The sequence below is a fragment of the Podarcis erhardii genome (assembly GCF_964252035.2).
Source record: "Podarcis erhardii genome assembly, chromosome: 6".
NCBI lineage: Eukaryota > Metazoa > Chordata > Lepidosauria > Squamata > Lacertidae > Podarcis > Podarcis erhardii.
The window spans coordinates 48,428,238-48,446,376 of record NC_138510.1 but is presented as its reverse complement, the minus strand read 5'-3'; the positions used below and the strand labels follow the sequence as shown (position 1 = coordinate 48,446,376).

The window sequence follows — 18,139 nt, the reverse complement described above, 5'->3', positions numbered from 1 at the left end:
CTGTAAACAAATCAGAACAAATAAAGGCCAGATATCATCTAACCTCTGCGTAAGCTTTGTGCAAGAAAATCAGGATGGATGCTCAATAAACAAGTTGCCCAGAGGAACTCTAAAACTAAGGCAATCTACATATGCAGATACTGTGCTACTGTCCAATTCTTTCCAAAAACAAAAATGGATTTCCTGAAACTGAAAAGAAGCATGGGGATAACCCACAGAAACATTTGATGGCAATGGATGTGTCCAGATGGACGTTGATTACAGGATGGACTTTACTGGGTGCTGCCAGATGGGTGTTTATTGTAGGACAGCTCCTCATGCATGGCTTGCTCTCTCTTTTTTAACTGGGTCCACACAATGTTGTTGGTATCAAAATGCCAGCCCATATTGTCCCTCCTCCACCTACCATTGAATCTGGATTTCCTTTTTCCAGGGAAAATCTAATAAATTACAAAGGCCAGTTACAAGGTATGTGGATAACCCATTTGCAATATCAAGCCCTTGCCTGTAAGCACCAAATGTCATTGAAATGCCCCCTGTAAAGGGAATGAACCAAGAGCAGCAATTCCAGAGGAAACCCAAAGCATGAAAAATTCCAGAAAGATTTCTCCATAAGCATTTTGTGGGAGAAGATGGGGGGAAAGGGATAATAATTTCGTGGAAATATTTGCAAAGAGATTATTTTGTTTAAAATGCCAGCTCTTTAGAGAATCCCAAAACAGGGCCATGAAAACTGCAAACAACTGTGTCACAGTACCTGAAATCTGGTGCGTATGAGAGAACCCAAAGCACCTCCGTTTCCTTCTCTTCTTTCACTCCATTATGGGCTGGAAATCTTTCTACTCTGCTGGGTCAAGTGTGTTCCAGTTCTCACTTACCTGGATTTCAACAGCATTCTTCTTGGGCCGGTATCCATAATACTCTTCCTGGCGCTTCATGAATTTTCTGAAGTGCTCCTGGATGAGGAAGGTAGCGTAGAACTTGCCCACGGTCACCTCATCATCTGGAAGAGGAGTAGGCACAAGTAGACATTATTTTTGCTCAGCAAAAGAACCCAGCCAACTTGTATGCATATGCCAGGCTGTTTGAGAACACACAAAGGAGATTTGTGAAATGCAAGTTGTAGAAAGAGGTTTGGAGATAAATATATATATGAAATAGTTGCATTCTATTCAGTGCTTTCTTTACACATATTTGTTTTGGTAAGCCTATCCAGGCACACAGAAGTTGACATGTTTTAATCTCTTTTTAGATTACAGCTGATTTTAATTATTATTTTTTAAATGTTTTTAATTTCTTGTTTTAAACAGTTTCTATTGATAATTTTGATATTTCCTGTAAACTTCTCGCAGCGGTTCTCAACCTGTGGGTCCCCAGATAATAATAATAATAATAATAATAATAATAATAATAATAATAATAATAATAATAATAATTTATTATTTATACCCCGCCCATCTGGCTGGGCCTCCCCAGCCACTCTGGGCGGCTTACATAAAAACCAAAAATACAGTAAAATATCACACGTTAAAAACTTCCCTGAACAGGGCTGCCTTAAGATGTCTTCTGAATGTCAGGTAGTTGTTTATCACTTTGACATCTGCTGGAAGGGCGTTCCACAGGGCGGGCGCCACTACCGAGAAGGCCCTCTGCCTGGTTCCCTGTAGCTTTGCTTCCCACAATGAGGGAACCGCCAGAAGGCCCTCGGCGCTGGAGCTCAGCGTCCGGGCAGAATGATGGGGGTGGAGACGCTCCTTCATGTATACTGGGCCGAGGCCGTTTAGGGCTTTAAAGGTCAGCACCAACACTTTGAATTGTGCTCGGAAACATACTAGGAGCCAATGTAGGTCTTTCAAGACCGGTGTTATATGGTCTCGGCAGCCGCTCCCAGTCACCAGTCTAGCTGCCGCATTCTGGATTAGTTGTAGATGTTGTTGGACTACAACTCCCATCATCCCTGAGCTCTGGCCTTGCTAGCTAGGGGTGATGGGAGTTGTAGTTCAACAACATCTGGGGACCCACAGGTTGAGAAAGGCTGGCTTAGAGTTTTTGTTAAGGTCAAATGACATTTAAATAAAGAAATTAAGAACTTGCCTCCAATTGGTGGAATGACTTGATCCAGGAGCTTCATGCTGGTTCTCTTCCATATTTTTTTAATAATCATCCTTAACTCTTCATTGGCTTGTTCAAAGTTACCTGCAAAAGTACCAACCACTTATATGAAACTTACTGCATCAGATCATTGGTCTGTCTTATCTAGCAGAATCTACAATATACCTACATCTCAGGCAGATATCTTTCCCAGTTTCTTTCATGAGACACTTTTTAATTGAAGGTGCCAACTGATTGAACCAGGTGTTTTCTTCATGCAAAGCATCCATGCATGACATTGAACAAAACATTACCAATAAGTCAGCCACAATGGTTTATCCTATCCTCCTCATTGTCTGCCCTCAGACAACAAGTACTCATGCCCAATTAATCAATGCTCTCTTAATTAATTCATTAGCATCCCTTACAATAAAATCTCATCATCTCCCCCACTTCCTGACATACCACTGTACAGCCTGGTACTTGGGGTGAGATCCTTTTAAATCAAACATTAGCTTTATTGTTGGCTTGCTGTCCAGATTTGTTAAAGAAAAGTTGTTTCTGCTGCTCTTTTGGGGGGCTGCTGTTGCATTGCATTGCATTGAATATTTTTAGCTGCTTTTAGGTGTCTCCAGACCAGATAAGGCTGGCTACAAGAACAACAACTATAGCACATGTTGCTGTTTTTAATATTATTGTGCTAACACAGGTAAGTGCTTTCATTCTTATCAACCCCCAGGTGGACAAAATCCTTAATATTTGCCTTTGATAGAGCTTAGGCTCCTTAAAACTCCAGAAGCGGCATGGAGTTGGCATGGCTCCACGCTGAAACTACTTATGCTAATTTAAAACAGATGAAGACCTGACTCTTGGAGGTCTTGTGATTAAATGCACCAGAAAGGCATTAGTTACTGTTGATTTATGGCATCATCTGCTGGGCCTATGTAATCACGCAGTAATGGATTTTGAGGTCAGCAAAGCTTCTGCTGACATATAAGGTGACTAATGTTCTTCAGAACTTGTGAGATGAATAATGGCAGCTGTGGGAGAGTGCAGAGGAGTTATTCGGGAATGGATGTAGCTATTGATACATTTCATCTCTTACCTTCTGTCTTGATCTTGAGAGCCGTTCTCACCAGAGCAAAGAGTGTTGCATTGAAAGTGACTGTGCCGTCACTATTCAGGGGCATATTCATGCTCACCAAGCGCTGCAAAACACACACAGTGTCAGAGACAATATATCCCAGGTTTTTTTCAGACAGAGCGTGCTGAAACTCACTTCTGGCACCTCTCAGGTGGGCGCCATTGTCATTATATGAGAACAAGAGTTCATGGTGAGTTCTGGCACCAATTTCCAAAAAAAATAGCACTGAATGTATAATTTACATTCACAAACAAACACACTTGGAACACACCCATATGTCCCATACCTGAAGGAGCGTCTCCACCCCCATCGTTCAGCCAGGACACTGAGGTCCAGCTCCGAGGGCCTTCTGGCGGTTCCGTCACTGTGAGACGTGAGGTTACAGGGAACCAGGCAGAGGGCCTTCTCGGTAGTGGTGCCCACCCTGTGGAACGCCCTCTCATCAGATGTCAAGGAAATAAACAACTATCTGACTTCTAGAAGACATCTGAAGGCAACCCTGTTTAGGGAAGTTTTTAATGTTAAGTTTTAAGTTTTATTCTGTTTTTAGTGTTCTGTTGGGAGCTGCCCAGAGTGGCTGGGGAAACCCAGCCAGATGGGTGGGCTATAAACAATAAATTATTATTATTATTATTATTATTATTATTATTATTATACTGGAGATTACCATTATTCATTTTCTTTAGTTTATATTCCACCTTTCTCAAGTCCTGGAACCCAAGACATCCAGACACTGAGCAGACCTAGAGCTGCTTCACTTCAGTGAGACGAAGGTCTTGTGTGCCCTTCAGGCCATACCCAGGGAGTCAGTGTCCTATCCTCCATTTGAAAGATAGCATTAAAAACACCGGTTCTTCATTCCTTCAGCTTAAAAAAATAATCTAGTGTGATAAGGACTGAATTTTGTACAGGGGCCAGGGGGTGGAGACTAGGACATGAACTCAGACCTAGTTAGGACTGGTAAAGAAACATTTCCTCAAGACTCCTACCTTGCAAGCCACACGGTGTGGACAAAACTTCCCAAAGCCCAGGGGAGGCTGGATTCGTCTCAACAGAGTCACCACATCTAGATGTTTGATGCGGCCCCTGAGGAAGAGGAAGAGACAGCCATGTTGCAGAAAATGGCACACAAGTTTCTAGCTCAGGGAGCTGAAGAGACCACAATTCAATTGTCTATTTGGACCATTCTCTAATCCCAGTGAATGCACACACAGCCCCTGCTTATTTTCTTGACATGGTGATGGAGCATACTATTAAACATATATGTTTTGAAGTACCCTTGAAAGAGGCAGGTACTTTCTGCCTTAGAGCACACTAAAAAGTAGAAAGCCCGCCATGTGGAATGTTGAGTGGGTGGGCAAGGTCTCAACGCCCTCCAGCTTTGTGAATAGGTGAGGACCCACATGGGCTGAAATCTTTTGCACATTCAATATACAAATGTGCTATATGAAACAATGTAGTCTGATGAGCTAGTCCCCCTGCCTCATATGTGGCACTGTGATAATAATAATAATAATAATAATAATAATAATAATAATAATAATAATTTATTATTTATACCCCGCCCATCTGGCTGGGCCTCCCCAGCCACTCTGGGCAGCTTCCATAAAAACCAAAAATACAGTAAGATATCACACGTTAAAAACTTCCCTGAACAGGGCTGCCTTAAGATGTCTTCTGAATGTCAGGTAGTTGTTTATCGCTTTGACATCTGCTGGAAGGGCGTTCCACAGGGCGGGCGCCACTACCGAGAAGGCCCTCTGCCTGGTTCCCTGTAGCTTTGCTTCTCGCAATGAGGGAACCGCCAGAAGGCCCTCGGCGCTGGAGCTCAGCGTCCGGGCAGAATGATGGGGGTGGAGACGCTCCTTCAGGTATACTGGACCGAGGCCGTTTAGGGCTTTAAAGGTCAGCACCAACACTTTGAATTGTGCTCGGAAACATACTGGGAGCCAATGTAGGTCTTTCAAGACCGGTGTTATATGGTCTCGGTGGCCGCTCCCAGTCACCAGTCTAGCTGCCGCATTCTGGATTAGTTGTAGTTTCCGAGTCACCTTCAAAGGTAGCCCTACGTAGAGTGCATTGCAGTAGTCCAAGCGGGAGATAACCAGAGCATGCACCACTCTGGCGAGACAGTCCGCAGGCAGATAGGGTCTCAGCCTACGTACCAGATGGAGCTGGTAAACAGCTGCCCTGGACACAGATTTAACCTGTGCTTCCATGGACAGCTGTGAGTCCAAAATGACTCCCAGGCTGCGCACCTGGTCCTTCAGGGGCACAGTTACCCTATTCAGGACCAGGGAATCCTCCACACCTGCCCGCCTCCTGTCCCCCCAAAACAGTACTTCTGTCTTGTCAGGATTCAACCTCAATCTGTTAGCCGCCATCCATCCTCCAACCGCCTCCAGACACTCACACAGGACCTTCACTGCCTTCACTGGTTCTGATTTAAAAGAGAGGTAGAGCTGGGTATCATCCGCATACTGATGAACACCCAGCCCAAACCTCCTGATGATCTCTCCCAGCGGCTGCATGTAAATATTGAAAAGCATGGGGGAGAGGACAGAACCCTGAGGCACCCCACAAGTGAGAGCCCAGGGGTCTGAACACTCATCCCCCACCACCACTTTCTGAACACGGCCCAGGAGGAAGGAGCGGAACCACTGTATGACAGTGCCCCCAGCTCCCAGCCCCTCAAGACGGTCCAGAAGGATGTTATGGTCGATGGTATCAAACGCCGCTGAGAGATCCAGCAGAACTAGGAAACAGCTCTCACCTTTGTCCCTAGCCCGCCGGAGATCATCAACCAGTGCGACCAAGGCAGTTTCAGTCCCATGATGAGGCCTGAATCCCGACTGGAAGGGATCCAAATGGTCCGCTTCTTCCAGGCGTGCCTGGAGTTGTTCGGCAACCGCTCGCTCAATCACCTTGCCCAAGAATGGAAGATTTGAGACTGGGCGATAGTTGGCCATCGTGGCCGCATCTAAAGATGGTTTTTTAAGAAGCGGTTTAATAACTGCCTCTTTCAGCGGGTCTGGGAAGGCTCCCTCACGGAGGGAAGCATTCACCACCCCACGAAGCCCATCGCCCAGTCCTTCCCGGCTAGCTTTTATAAGCCAGGATGGGCAAGGATCCAGGAGACAGGTGGTTGGTTTCACTCGTCCAAGCAGCCTGTCCACATCCTCGGAGGTAACAGATTGGAATTGATCCCACTCAACTTGACTAGACAGAACTCTAGCACTCTCCCGCCCCGGTCCTGCTCCCACGGTGGAGTCTACTTCTTCCCGAATCTGAGCGATTTTATCTGCAAAAAAACTTTGCAAAATCATTGCAGGAGAACATGTGGCCCGTACTGGGCCCCGATGTTGCAGGTGGTTCCGCTAAATTGTGAACCACCTGAAAAAGTCTCCTGCTGCTGTTTTCTGCAGATGCAATAGAGGCGGTGAAGAAATTCTTCTTCGCCGTCGCTATCGCCACTTGGTAGGCTCGACGTTGAGCTCTAACCTGTGTCCGGTCAGATTCGGAATGAGTTATCCGCCACCGGCGCTCTAGCCGTCTCAACGATTGTTTCATTGCCCTCAGATCCGTGGAAAACCACGGGGCTGTCCGGGCTCCATGCAATCGGAGAGGGCGCTTCAGAGCCAAACAGTCAATAGCCCTGGTTAACTCTACATTCCAGCGGGCCACCAGGGAATCAGCTGAAAGGCCATCAACATGGGATAAAGCATCCCCTACCACTCTCTGGAAACCATTTGGATCCATTAAGTGGCGGGGCGGACCATCCGAATTGGTCCCACCTGATAAACCTGATAAAACACAGGTTTGCTATGACATGTACAGGCGATGCAATGGGAAGCCATAACGAATCCCAATCCCCTCCTGTATGCACACCTCCATGATAAAGAAATGCAAAAACAGCTATCAGTTTATGCATTATTGTTATGTGAGCACAATCTGTAAAGTGGGTCTCCTGGTTTATAAAAAGCTCTCACAAGAGACAACTGTATTTTTAAAAAAGTGATATTGACCACATTTTATTTATTTAAAAGATTTCTGTCCTACACTGCAAAGAGCAATTCTAGATTTCACCAATGGGTGTGAGTCACGTGCCCAGGCAAATAAATCATTCTGAGTACTTAGAAAGTCCTTTCTCACACCTGATCTATCCTGCTCTGTCTCAAGAGGCATCAGCCATTCTAAATCTATCCTGCCATAATTTGGGAACAAATTATTCTTCTTCTTTGGCAATCACTCGTAGCCAAGTAAGATCGTCTTCCATAAACACGGTTTTAACAATGAGTCCATAAGTGACTGTGGAGGCCAATTCTGGGCCCACATGTCCTTCCACAGTGGGGACATTGTTTCCCGGGCGGGAGTTGATCATGGTGTGGATTTGCCAAGCGTGCCTTCCTCTTAGCACGTTTCTCCCTTGCGTCCTGAGTTCCCTTTTACCTGGGCAAGAATGACCACAGCTAGAACCCCCTGATGTCCCTATTTGAAACATACCTTCTAATAAATTCATTGGGATTCCAAGTCAGTGTAATAAATCAAGCTTTTATATTAAGGCTGAAACAATCTGATAAATGAAAAGAGAGCTCATACCAATATTTCTCATTCTATTATCACACATCTGACTTTGTACTCATATGCCTTCCAAGCATTGACGTCCCACAACATTTCTAGGAAGTTACATTGAGCTCTCTTTCCAGTGCCAGTAGAAACTCAGAGCCAAATTAGACAAGACATTTGCCAAGTAATCTGTTTTCGCACAGCTGATTAAAAAAAGAAAAAGCTGGTGTAGGGCATCAATGGAAGGCTTCCTTTCACTGTGAATAGCAGAAATGGGGTGTGATTCTGATCAAGGCCATGGCATAAGCATGTACCGGCTAATTTATTATTTTAACATAAACAAAAAAATTGACAATAGGTCAAACTACATGATAGACTTCATGTCTAGTTGGTCCGCAGATCCAGTGATTACAAATGTAATAACTGATAGTTTCTCACTTGGCTTCAGGATCGTATTCTGCCCAGATTTTTTTGAATTCATCCAGGTGATGAGGACCCAATATGGACCAATCCCGTGTGAGGTAGTCAAAGTTGTCCATGATAACAGCGACAAAGAGGTTGATAATCTAAGGAGATATACATTGGCACAACTTAGGTGAAAGACAGCAGAGGATAACGGTCTCTGAAGAAGTGGGCATGCACACGAAAGCTCATACCTAGAACTAACTTAGTTGGTCTTTAAGGTGCTACTGGAAGGAATTTTTTTATTTTGTTTTGACTATGGCAGACCAACACAGCTACCTCTCTGTAACTGGTCCTCTGAGCTGTTCACTGGAATAAAGTTGGCTGAAGGCCTGTATACCAACCCACATAAAACTAAATAAAGTTTGTCTGGGAAGGCAATGCATGTCACAGGCATTCTGCAACATTGGTTAGTTCAATTCTTAGGCTTGCGAATACACCCTTCCACCCAGAATCCTTGGAACAGTGGTTCAACCCCCCCCCCAGAGCTATAATTCCCAGTACCCTTAAGAAACTACTGTTCCCAGGATCCTTTTGGGGCCGGTGAGGAAGAGATGTGATTTAAGTGCATGTGTAGAAACAGCCTAAGTGGTCAGTTCATATGTGCAAGTCCATCAGGCAGCCAACCAGGTTAGTGTGCTAGGAGAAAAGTGGTCCTTATACAAGCGTGCTCCCAGAAGTATAAGCAATGACTGAGCACACCACTGTGCTGGGCTGCTTGGGGTGACACATTGACTTGCTGTTTGTGATTGTGACAAATCATTCGTATGATTCCCTTGCCACATTGATCACTGCTCTCTGCCTTGGATGTAACAGAACTGACCTGCCATTGCCACAGTGCCTAAGAGGCAAAACTGATGAGAGAAGGAAGCAGAGAATTCCAGGGCTACGTTACACATTTATAGCTATGTGTTAATATGAACTGCGGCCATCTGAGAAAACTAAAATAAGACAGAATATTTAATGAGTGCTCACGCCAGGGCTTTGAGAAGAGTAATTTCTGTTTCCTCAGCATGACAAATGTCAGTAGCTTATTTGCTGCAAGCTGACTACGGAATGTTTATTGATGGGCAGCTTTATATGTTTATTATTTATTTATTAGTATTTATTTATTAGTGTTTAGTATTTATTAAATACCGTACATTTAATACCATACATTTAATAAATATAGTAATAATAAGTAATGTTAATCTAATCTTCCCTTAATCTTACTAAATAATTACAGTGGTATCTCGGGTTAAGTACTTAATTCGTTCCGGAGGTCCGTTCTTAACCTGAAACTGTTCTTAACCTGTCTTAACCTGAAGCACCATTTTAGCTAATGGGGCCTCCCGCTGCCGCTGTGCCACTGCTGCACGATTTCTGTTCTCATCCTGAAGCAAAGTTCTTAACCTGAAGCACTATTTCTGGGTTAGCGGAGTCTGTAACCTGAAGCGTATGTAACCTGAGGTACCACATAGCAGATGAAATTTGGTATAGGGGTAAATAAAGCAGGTTAAAGACTCCTTCACATTGGCAACGCAGGTGGAAAGAGGAAGAGCAACAGCCCAGCTAAATGCATTTCATTCACAAGCAAAATTCCCTCTTTCCCTCTCTCCATAATGGCCGCTGATTGCCTTTCAACAGCAAATACGATACCTGCTTTCTGATTATTCCTGAATTTGCAGCCTTTGAGTGGATTTGATGGTCACAGATTGGCCCCTGAGCTATGACTGGTGATCAGCAGCTCCTAAACCCCATTTCTGGAGTCCCCTTCCATCAGCAAGAATGAATTGAACTATGTGTAAAGCCAAGACTACTGCTGAAGAAATGCTACAAGGTCTTTGAAGGAGAGAGGGGAGTATTTTAAAAAGTGAGCTGAAAATGGTTTGGGAGACATCATTGCCTCCTGCAACATGCACACAAATTTCTGAATTGACCCACAGTTTTGCAAAACCTGTTTGGCCAAAGGTGAAAGTAGGATGATGTTATGCATCACATGCAGCAATTCCCTCCATCACACCACCTTCAACGCCCCCCCCCCCATGATCATGTCTAGTTCGTCCCTTAATGATGATTGCTACTGTACCATATTTATCCATATGCTACAAGTATGTGCTAACTGACTAGGAAATAAGCACAAGATCAGAGAACAGAAATAGCTTACCAGGAATGCGCATAGCATGTAGAAGCTGACTAAGTAGAAATAAGCAAAGTCTGTGCCACAAGTATATTCTTCCCCAGGAGCAAAGTCAGACTCAGGGTCACATTGCTTGCCATAGCTGGCAGCCAGTAAGATCTCCTGCCAGGCCTCACCAGTTGCACACCTAGAGAAAGGGATAAAGTGAGGCAGGGGCCCCTTTCCAGAAAGTATTCTCTAGATTAGAGGATATGGAATGACCAGCATTCTAGGACTCTAATCCTGGGTACTGCAAAATTGCAACCGTTACCTCGTTTCCATTTGTGGGACTTTCATTTCTGAGTTGCCAGAATTAAAATGAGGAGTGAACCCAACACTAAGGGTCTATTCTGACATGTTGTTATTGTTTATAGCCCGTCTTTCCCCAAAACTGGGGCTCAAGGTGGCTTATAAATAAAATAGTGACCACCAGCATATGAAGACTGGGGAGTTATTGTGAAGTGCCAGGGTCATAACTCAGGGAATGGGCGGGACAGATCCATGCCATGTGTACATGCCATGTACATGGCTTCCCCCCCCAAAAAAAAGAATCATGGGAACTGTAGTTTGTTAAGGGTCCTGGGAATGGCAGCTCTGTGAGGCGGAAACTACATTTTCCAAGATTATTTGAGGGGAAAGTCATGTGCTTTAAGTGTGCATTGAACGCACTTTAAATGTACAGTCATACTGACCTGAATAGCAGCAGCACTGCTTGTGGGAACGTCTGAAAGTTGTTGTTCCGATTTATATAGGTTCCATCCACCAGAGCAATTTTCCCAAACATCTGTAAATCAGAAAGTGCCACTGTGATAAACCTGCACTTTTTGTACCAAAACCTGTTCTCTTTGTACCAGTTTCCTTTTGTTTCTTGCTACTTGGTTGGATATAGCCTTAGCCATGTTTAGAGTAGACTCACTGAAATTAATTGAATAAGTTAGGCATGACTAACATAAGTCCCTTCAGTTTCAATCGGTCTCCTCATGACTTGGCTCAAATCCACACTATATAGTTTAAAGCAATCTCATACAACTCTAAAATTCATGGCTCTCTCCCTCCTCCTTGTTAAGGATCCTGAAAGTTGTTAGGAGACTCTTAGTAAACTACATTTCCAAGGATTCTTTGGGAGAAGTCATGACTCTTTAAGTGGTGTAAGAGTGCAATCTAAGTCTGAATCTAACCAATTGCTGCTTTCTACTTTAGTTGTTTACTGTCTTTCTGACTGCTGACACACACACCCCACCCTACCCCACCAAGGAAGTGAAGTGACTGCAGTTGCAAACCTCAAGCTTACTAGAGATTAAGTTACACTGAACTCATGCAAACATAGCAAGAGCTCTCCTGAATCAGGCCCAGGGAACATCTAATCCAACACGGCTTCATACAATGGCCAACAACATGTTTCTGGGAAGCCTACAAGGACAACATGAAGGAAACAGCCCTTCTCTGTGCCATTTTCCCCACAGCAACTGGTATTTAAAGGCCAGTTGCCTTTAACCCTGGAGGTTCCATTCAGTTATTAGCTGAGGACAGATCTGTTCTCCATTAATTTGACTAATCCCTGTTTAAAGCCATTTACACCAGTGGTCAGTCCCTTAGAACTCATGGGACTTATTACTGAGCAAATATGCCTAGGATTGCGTTGTAAAACTCCAGACTGAAAGCCCACAGGAACTAAATTCTTGTGGCATCCTTTGGAGTGACATCTCTGTTTGCAGGTCAATGGAGAAGGACATGAGAGAGACCTGCAAGGTATAATGATTTAATTAGTCAGATCAGGTACCATGTCAAGAGAGATACACCTTGTTTCAAAACCTCTGCAGGATACATGGTGTCCCAAGCAATTGGGACGAGGAGAATGGGGAGCTGAGACTGAGGAAAGCTTCCAAGGAATAGAATGGAATGACAATATGATATCTGCCCTTATTACCATGGATGGTTTATAACTGGGATCTTGGCTTACACTGCCACTGAGAGAGTTTATGTATGTGTGTATCCTCACCTGCATCCCAATCACAGCATAGATAAAGAACAACATCACAATCAGCAAGGCCACATGGGGCAGTGCCTGCAGAACAAAAGAGAGAAGAACCCAAGGGTCGCAAAACTGCAGTGCAAGGTCATGAGCCTCAAATGAGATGGGAAGCGTTGAATCACAATGCTTGTCTCCAACCTCACCCAACCTCTAGAACTCTTCAAGCTCACGTCCTTTCAGCCAATGTGATGCACTTGCCTGGAAAGACTTGATGAAGGTCCATAGTAGATTTCTAATGCCTTCTGATCGGCTCAGCAGTTTTACCAGCCGTAGGACACGGAAAAGCCGGAAGAAAGTGATAGAGATTCGGCCACCCTCATCAGGATCTATGGCTTGCTGTGGAAGGAGCACATCCCTTGGGCAGTGAACAAGCATGAAGCAGGTAGAAGGAAATAAACTTAATTCAAGAGTAGATCTGATGTGTTCAGCAGGCATGCCCATAATAAGACAGCAACCACCCACAATTTAATTGTGGATTAGGGGGCCAACCTGGTATGCACTACTGAAACGTGGGACGTCAGGCTGCAAGGTGTTGACTTTCATCAGCAACGTCTGTCTGGGTTCTCAGTGCACCACCAACATAGACAAGGGCTGGAAATGGTGGGTAGTATCACTGTGGCCTATAAGGATTCAGTCTTCCTTTACTCCACTTCCTGGTGCTGAATTCCTGTGTGCACCTGTTTGGGCACTAGGGAATTCTGCTGTTGTACCGACTGCTGCCCAGCAGCCCCTACGTCTCAGCTGACAGAAGTGGTCTCAGCATGGCTACTAACAACCCCCAGACTGATTGACTACTGTAATGTGTTGTACCTGGCTTTGCCTTTGAATACTATTTGGAAACTTCAGCTAGCTCAAAACACAGACTGGGACCAGTCAGTTGGTGGGGGTAATATATCTCAATGATATTGAAATAAATTCACACTAGCTTTCAGTCAATTTCTGATCACTCTTCAAAGTGCTGGTGTTTTCCTTTAAATGCCTACACAGGTTAGGTTTGTGAAGGACTTCCTACTCCGAAAACAACCTGAGGCTGTTCTATAGTTGTCCCCACCATCTGAGATAAGGCAGGAGTTTATGGAATTCCCTCCCCAGAAAATAATGTTGGCACTAGGCAGATTTATTGTTCTTGCTGCCTGACAAAACCATTTTTATTCTCCCAAGCTTTGTAATATACCTTAATGCATTTTTCTTTTTTAACATGTTATGTTCTATTTCTCTGTGTTTCTCTTGTTTTTGTAAACAACTCTGGAAGCTCTGCTGAAGGATGGCATATATATGTGTGTGTGTGTGTGTGTGAGAGAGAGAGAGAGAGAGAGAGAGAGAGAGAGAGGGTAAACAAACAACACTTACTTGTGCTGTGACGTCTCCCTGGATCACCGGATTCGTCTGTAAATATATCCCAAGTTATAAGTACAGCAATAATTTCAGTGCAGGTAAAACAAGGACCTCAGGGCCAACAGCATGCTAGGCTAAGGGATTGGATAATACTGCAGGGGTCATTGCATGCTGACTCAGGTTTGGAATATAAGAAGGCGTTTCATGCCACTGCCATTAAAAGGTTCCTCAACCTTCTAATGGACCTCTTGGTTCTAAGCCTAGCAACCCCTCCCTGGGCTTCCCCTTCATGTTACCTGTAGAACTGTTGGACTGCTGGGTTTACTGAAACTAAGGATGAATCTGCACCATCAAAAATCATGAGTCCAGCATGACAAGAAGGAAGTGAGAGGAACAGTCAAAGGACATAGTTTGTACCTTTTTAATCAGAGTTGGGAGTTGGGTGATTTGGTGCCATCATATATTTTATTAGCACGCCTATGCTACAAGGGCAAACTGGATCAAAGCTGCCATAACTGCCATGGTCTCTCCCAAGGAATCTTAGGAACTGTAATTATGTGTGGATATAAAAAAATAACCTTCACAGATGTACAGTTATGATAGAAGGCTCATTTTGGGAGAAGCCGTGGCAGGAAACTGGTTTAGATTTGTAGTGCAGACGTATCCTAACACTGTGCTAATGTTGGCACAGTGATTCTAGTAGTGAGCACTCAGTGCATATTTAATGCACAATCAGTACCGTGGCGTATTTGCAGAGCAGATCGCCTGGGTCAGTTGTGCAACAGCAGACAGCCAATGCAAAACTTGTCTGTGGATTTGTGCTTCTGCAGAGTAGTAAAAGCATCATTTTGAGAAAAGTAACTATTGCATTCAGACTTCAGTTTTCTGGCTACTGGCTACAGAATCTTCAGATCTTGATGTATCTTCTATAATGAAGCTGCACAGAACACGTCGGCAAGCTGGACCAGGAATGGAAGGAAGCTATAGTGTAATCTAGATGTGCAGTGATGCACTTGCTGTGCATCAGAAACAAAAGCTGATAATTGCACTGCCAGCGCTTTGCAGGACTGTTATTTTAGTGCAACCATAAAAATGCCACTAAAGCAGTGTTAGAAGCTAGAAGCTGTTAGTTCTATGCAACAATGCCTATACAGCACCTACAGAATGTGAAAAGAATGTGATATATTACTGCTAATCTTCTATGCGTATTACCCCAACCTCTTGTGACAAGCCAAAAGAAAGGCTTCTCTATTTGTTGAACATGTGAAAAGGGAGCAAATAAAAACCAGCACCCTCCCACCACCAGCATCATCTTCTCTTGAGGCTCACAACTTTCTCTCCCTTTTCCTCCTCGATGGCAGAATCTCTGAAGACTCATGCAGTCCACACTAACACAGCAGGGCACAGCAATATGGAATGGTCTAGGAAGGGACAAAGGGATATATGAAAGAAAAGGTTCTCCACAACAAGCTCATGCAGCTGATATTTACAATGCCATTACAGCCACCGCTTAGGCAGTACAATCCACCTCTGGAAGCAAGAATTATCTGTTAAGAGAATGAAAGAATCAGCCGAGGAATCCCACAAATGTAGTGGGAAAGTAGAGAAGTGAAAGACAGAGAGAAAGAGGGACAAGGGATGGATTGGAGGATGACAAGGAAGAGGAGCCATTTTTAGGGAGGAAGAGAAGGTGGTCCACAACAATAGAAGGGCATGATGGGAGATCCCATGAGACCAACAAGAAGAAGACAGGCAGAAAGGAATAAGGGATAAAGGATAAAGGAATAAAGGATGCAGAGACTGATGCATGGAATGAGGACTACAAATGACTTGAACACAGCCTAGAGTCTCCTACTGGAAACAGATTTTAAAAAGCAGTCTAGATAAGAAAGTTCCAGCTAACAATATACTGCAATAAGCCCTGGACAAAGAAACCTACTGGAGCGTCATTGAAGGCACAGATATTTCTAGATTAGAAGTCTACAGAAGTCTATGACGCATGGCCAGCTTCACTCATATTCACCCACCATCAAGAGACCACTCATGAGCCACAATTCAAATGGGGGGGGGGTTCAAGTGCTCTTAGACCCCTCCATAAGTGATTAGAGTTCTTAACATGTCTTTTTCCTGCAAGGAGCTCCTACGGTGATATTTCATGATCAGCTCTTTGAATGATGGGGCTCCTGGAGTGCCTCCCGCCATGCTGAGTTCTTCTGAAAACACTGACCCTTTCTTTCACACGTTGAAATAATCCAAAGACTGGGCAGAACCCAAGAGGAAACAGGGAAGATGGATTTTTACAGAATTAAACAAGATGGCTCATGCCAAGAGAAGTATTTTATCCACAAATGCTTGTTACAATTAAGTTTTAAATATATTTAGACAGAACTGATTAATAGCCAGACATTTTAAAATCCTGGCTGACTTGTGTGCTATACCTGCTGCAGATGGTTATATTGACTTCAGCAGCAAATAAATGGTTGTGTGCCTTTGTTGGATTTGTACTCTGATTGGTTATTTGCATTTTCTTGGCCAGAAACTCTGAGAAAAGTGCTGTATCTTGCACAAAGCAACATACGATCCCTATGGAATGCCCACAGATTATGTTAGAGGCACTTTATTATACTTTCTGCCGTTTGTTCTTGGACAGAAGATCATAAAAAGAGTATTATTAGCTCATCTAAACAGCTCATCTAGCAGGGAGTTTATTAAACATCAATATACAAATAAATGAAACAAATGGACTAGGAGGGAGGAGGGAGGGAGGAAAGACAGGAAACACGGAAAAGGACTAGGCTAGGTTCATAAGTCAAAGATACAGTGTGCTGGAAGGGGAAAACAGCAGCACTAATGGTGGTTTTGCTTTCTGTGAAATCAAAATCAGACTATGTGATCCAGTCAGCACCACAAGGTGTACAGAGAGTATTTTAGGAGGATCAGGGCTCCAAGCATTATCCCTCTCACTTTCTTGCAGTTCCCAGCTGTTCAATGGGAAGCAGCATTCCAGTGGGACAAAGAACTCTGGGAAGAATGAACTCAGGGCCATTCTGCCTCTGGTACTGAACCAAACATCAGGTGCAAAGGCAAGGAAAGCAGAATACTTACCAGTTCCCAAGCCCTCAGACTAAATTCCTAAATACCATTGAACTTGATCCCCTTTCACCTTAACTACTTAGCATATAGATCTCTCACCAGAGTTTTTTGGCCATTTAATGAATCAGGGCATATTCAGCAAGTATTGAAGTGGATGTAAATCTAGTAGATAAAGTCTTGTATGTCCCCAAAGATACCTGTACCTTCCATCCCCTGCTCACCTAACAAGAGAACAACAAAAAGTTCAGCTGTATCTTAAAGCTAAATCCTTGGAGTGACTCTTTGTACTTGGGCTTGGAAACAACTCATCAAGCAGGGTAGATATTTGCACTGACATTTCCTAATACTCTAGCACTGGCTAGAGGCAAGCTAGAGCTATAAAGAAACACAGCAGGTTTTTCCAGGGATTGGAGTATTTAAAGGAAAACGATGTTCAAAATAAGGAGATGATGGTTTTGGTCTTAGTAATACTGAATCAGGCACGTACACTATTAATGAAAGCTGTTCTAGATCCACCTCCTTCTAAAGCTGTTTCTATAGCCATAGATAACTGAAAATAGTAGCATTAGCAGTGCACTGAGAACATGAAGGCACATAAATGCATTTTTAACTCAGCAATATCTACTCTTGTCCTTTCTTTAAATTCATACGCAATGCAGAGTACACATGTGCTATTCCACCCATGGTATATTTTCAATATACTCTGGTGTATATTATAGCATCCATGCACATATATATAGAAGGCACAATTTATATATGCAAGTGTTGCCATGAAAATAGTCACACTATAAGCAGACATAATAAGCAAATACTCGAAGCATGGTTGCCATGGACAGCAAAACAGAAATGATCTGCAGGTACCATGAGGCAAACCATCTCAAAGTTGACTTTATACTAAATTTGCCAGCTACATATTACTTGCCAAGAACATATGCTTAGAGAGAACACAGAGATTACTGGGCAGGTGAAGTTTCCTGGGCATGGGGCCACATCAGTCCATTAGTTATGATCAAGGAAAGGTCATCTCACAATACTTCTTGATGCCTGAAACTCACAGTATCCACTGGGCTTATCCACATTTGTGGATTGTGAGATGCCTACCCTTCCCTTAACTTAAAGGCAATAAACCCTCTTATTTCCAGAAGGAAACTGAAGTCAAACAATAGCTTCTGTGAAACAGATATTCTGTTTAGACATGCAATAATCACAACTGTGGAAAAGTTGGGAGACTGATGCTGCTACATAGCATGAGGAACAG

At 43.7% G+C, this 18,139-nt stretch overlaps 1 protein-coding gene across 2 annotated transcripts in view; it reads right to left on the bottom strand.

Annotated features, from left to right (window-relative positions):
* CACNA1S (calcium voltage-gated channel subunit alpha1 S) overlaps positions 1 to 18,139 on the bottom strand; it is a 61,940-nt gene that overhangs the window by 7,715 nt on the left and 36,086 nt on the right. The window contains exons 29-39 of one of the 2 annotated variants that reach the window (XM_081866268.1): positions 15,279 to 15,335; positions 13,804 to 13,839; positions 12,652 to 12,789; positions 12,421 to 12,486; positions 11,114 to 11,205; positions 10,410 to 10,569; positions 8,240 to 8,367; positions 4,225 to 4,321; positions 3,197 to 3,299; positions 2,095 to 2,196; positions 879 to 1,003 (exon numbers count right to left, since the gene is read on the bottom strand). In XM_081866268.1, coding sequence (XP_081722394.1) covers positions 879 to 1,003; positions 2,095 to 2,196; positions 3,197 to 3,299; positions 4,225 to 4,321; positions 8,240 to 8,367; positions 10,410 to 10,569; positions 11,114 to 11,205; positions 12,421 to 12,486; positions 12,652 to 12,789; positions 13,804 to 13,839; positions 15,279 to 15,335 — 1,104 coding nt within the window. The remainder of the gene's footprint in view (positions 1 to 878; positions 1,004 to 2,094; positions 2,197 to 3,196; positions 3,300 to 4,224; positions 4,322 to 8,239; positions 8,368 to 10,409; positions 10,570 to 11,113; positions 11,206 to 12,420; positions 12,487 to 12,651; positions 12,790 to 13,803; positions 13,840 to 15,278; positions 15,336 to 18,139) is intronic. The other variant, XM_081866269.1, reaches the window with a different exon arrangement.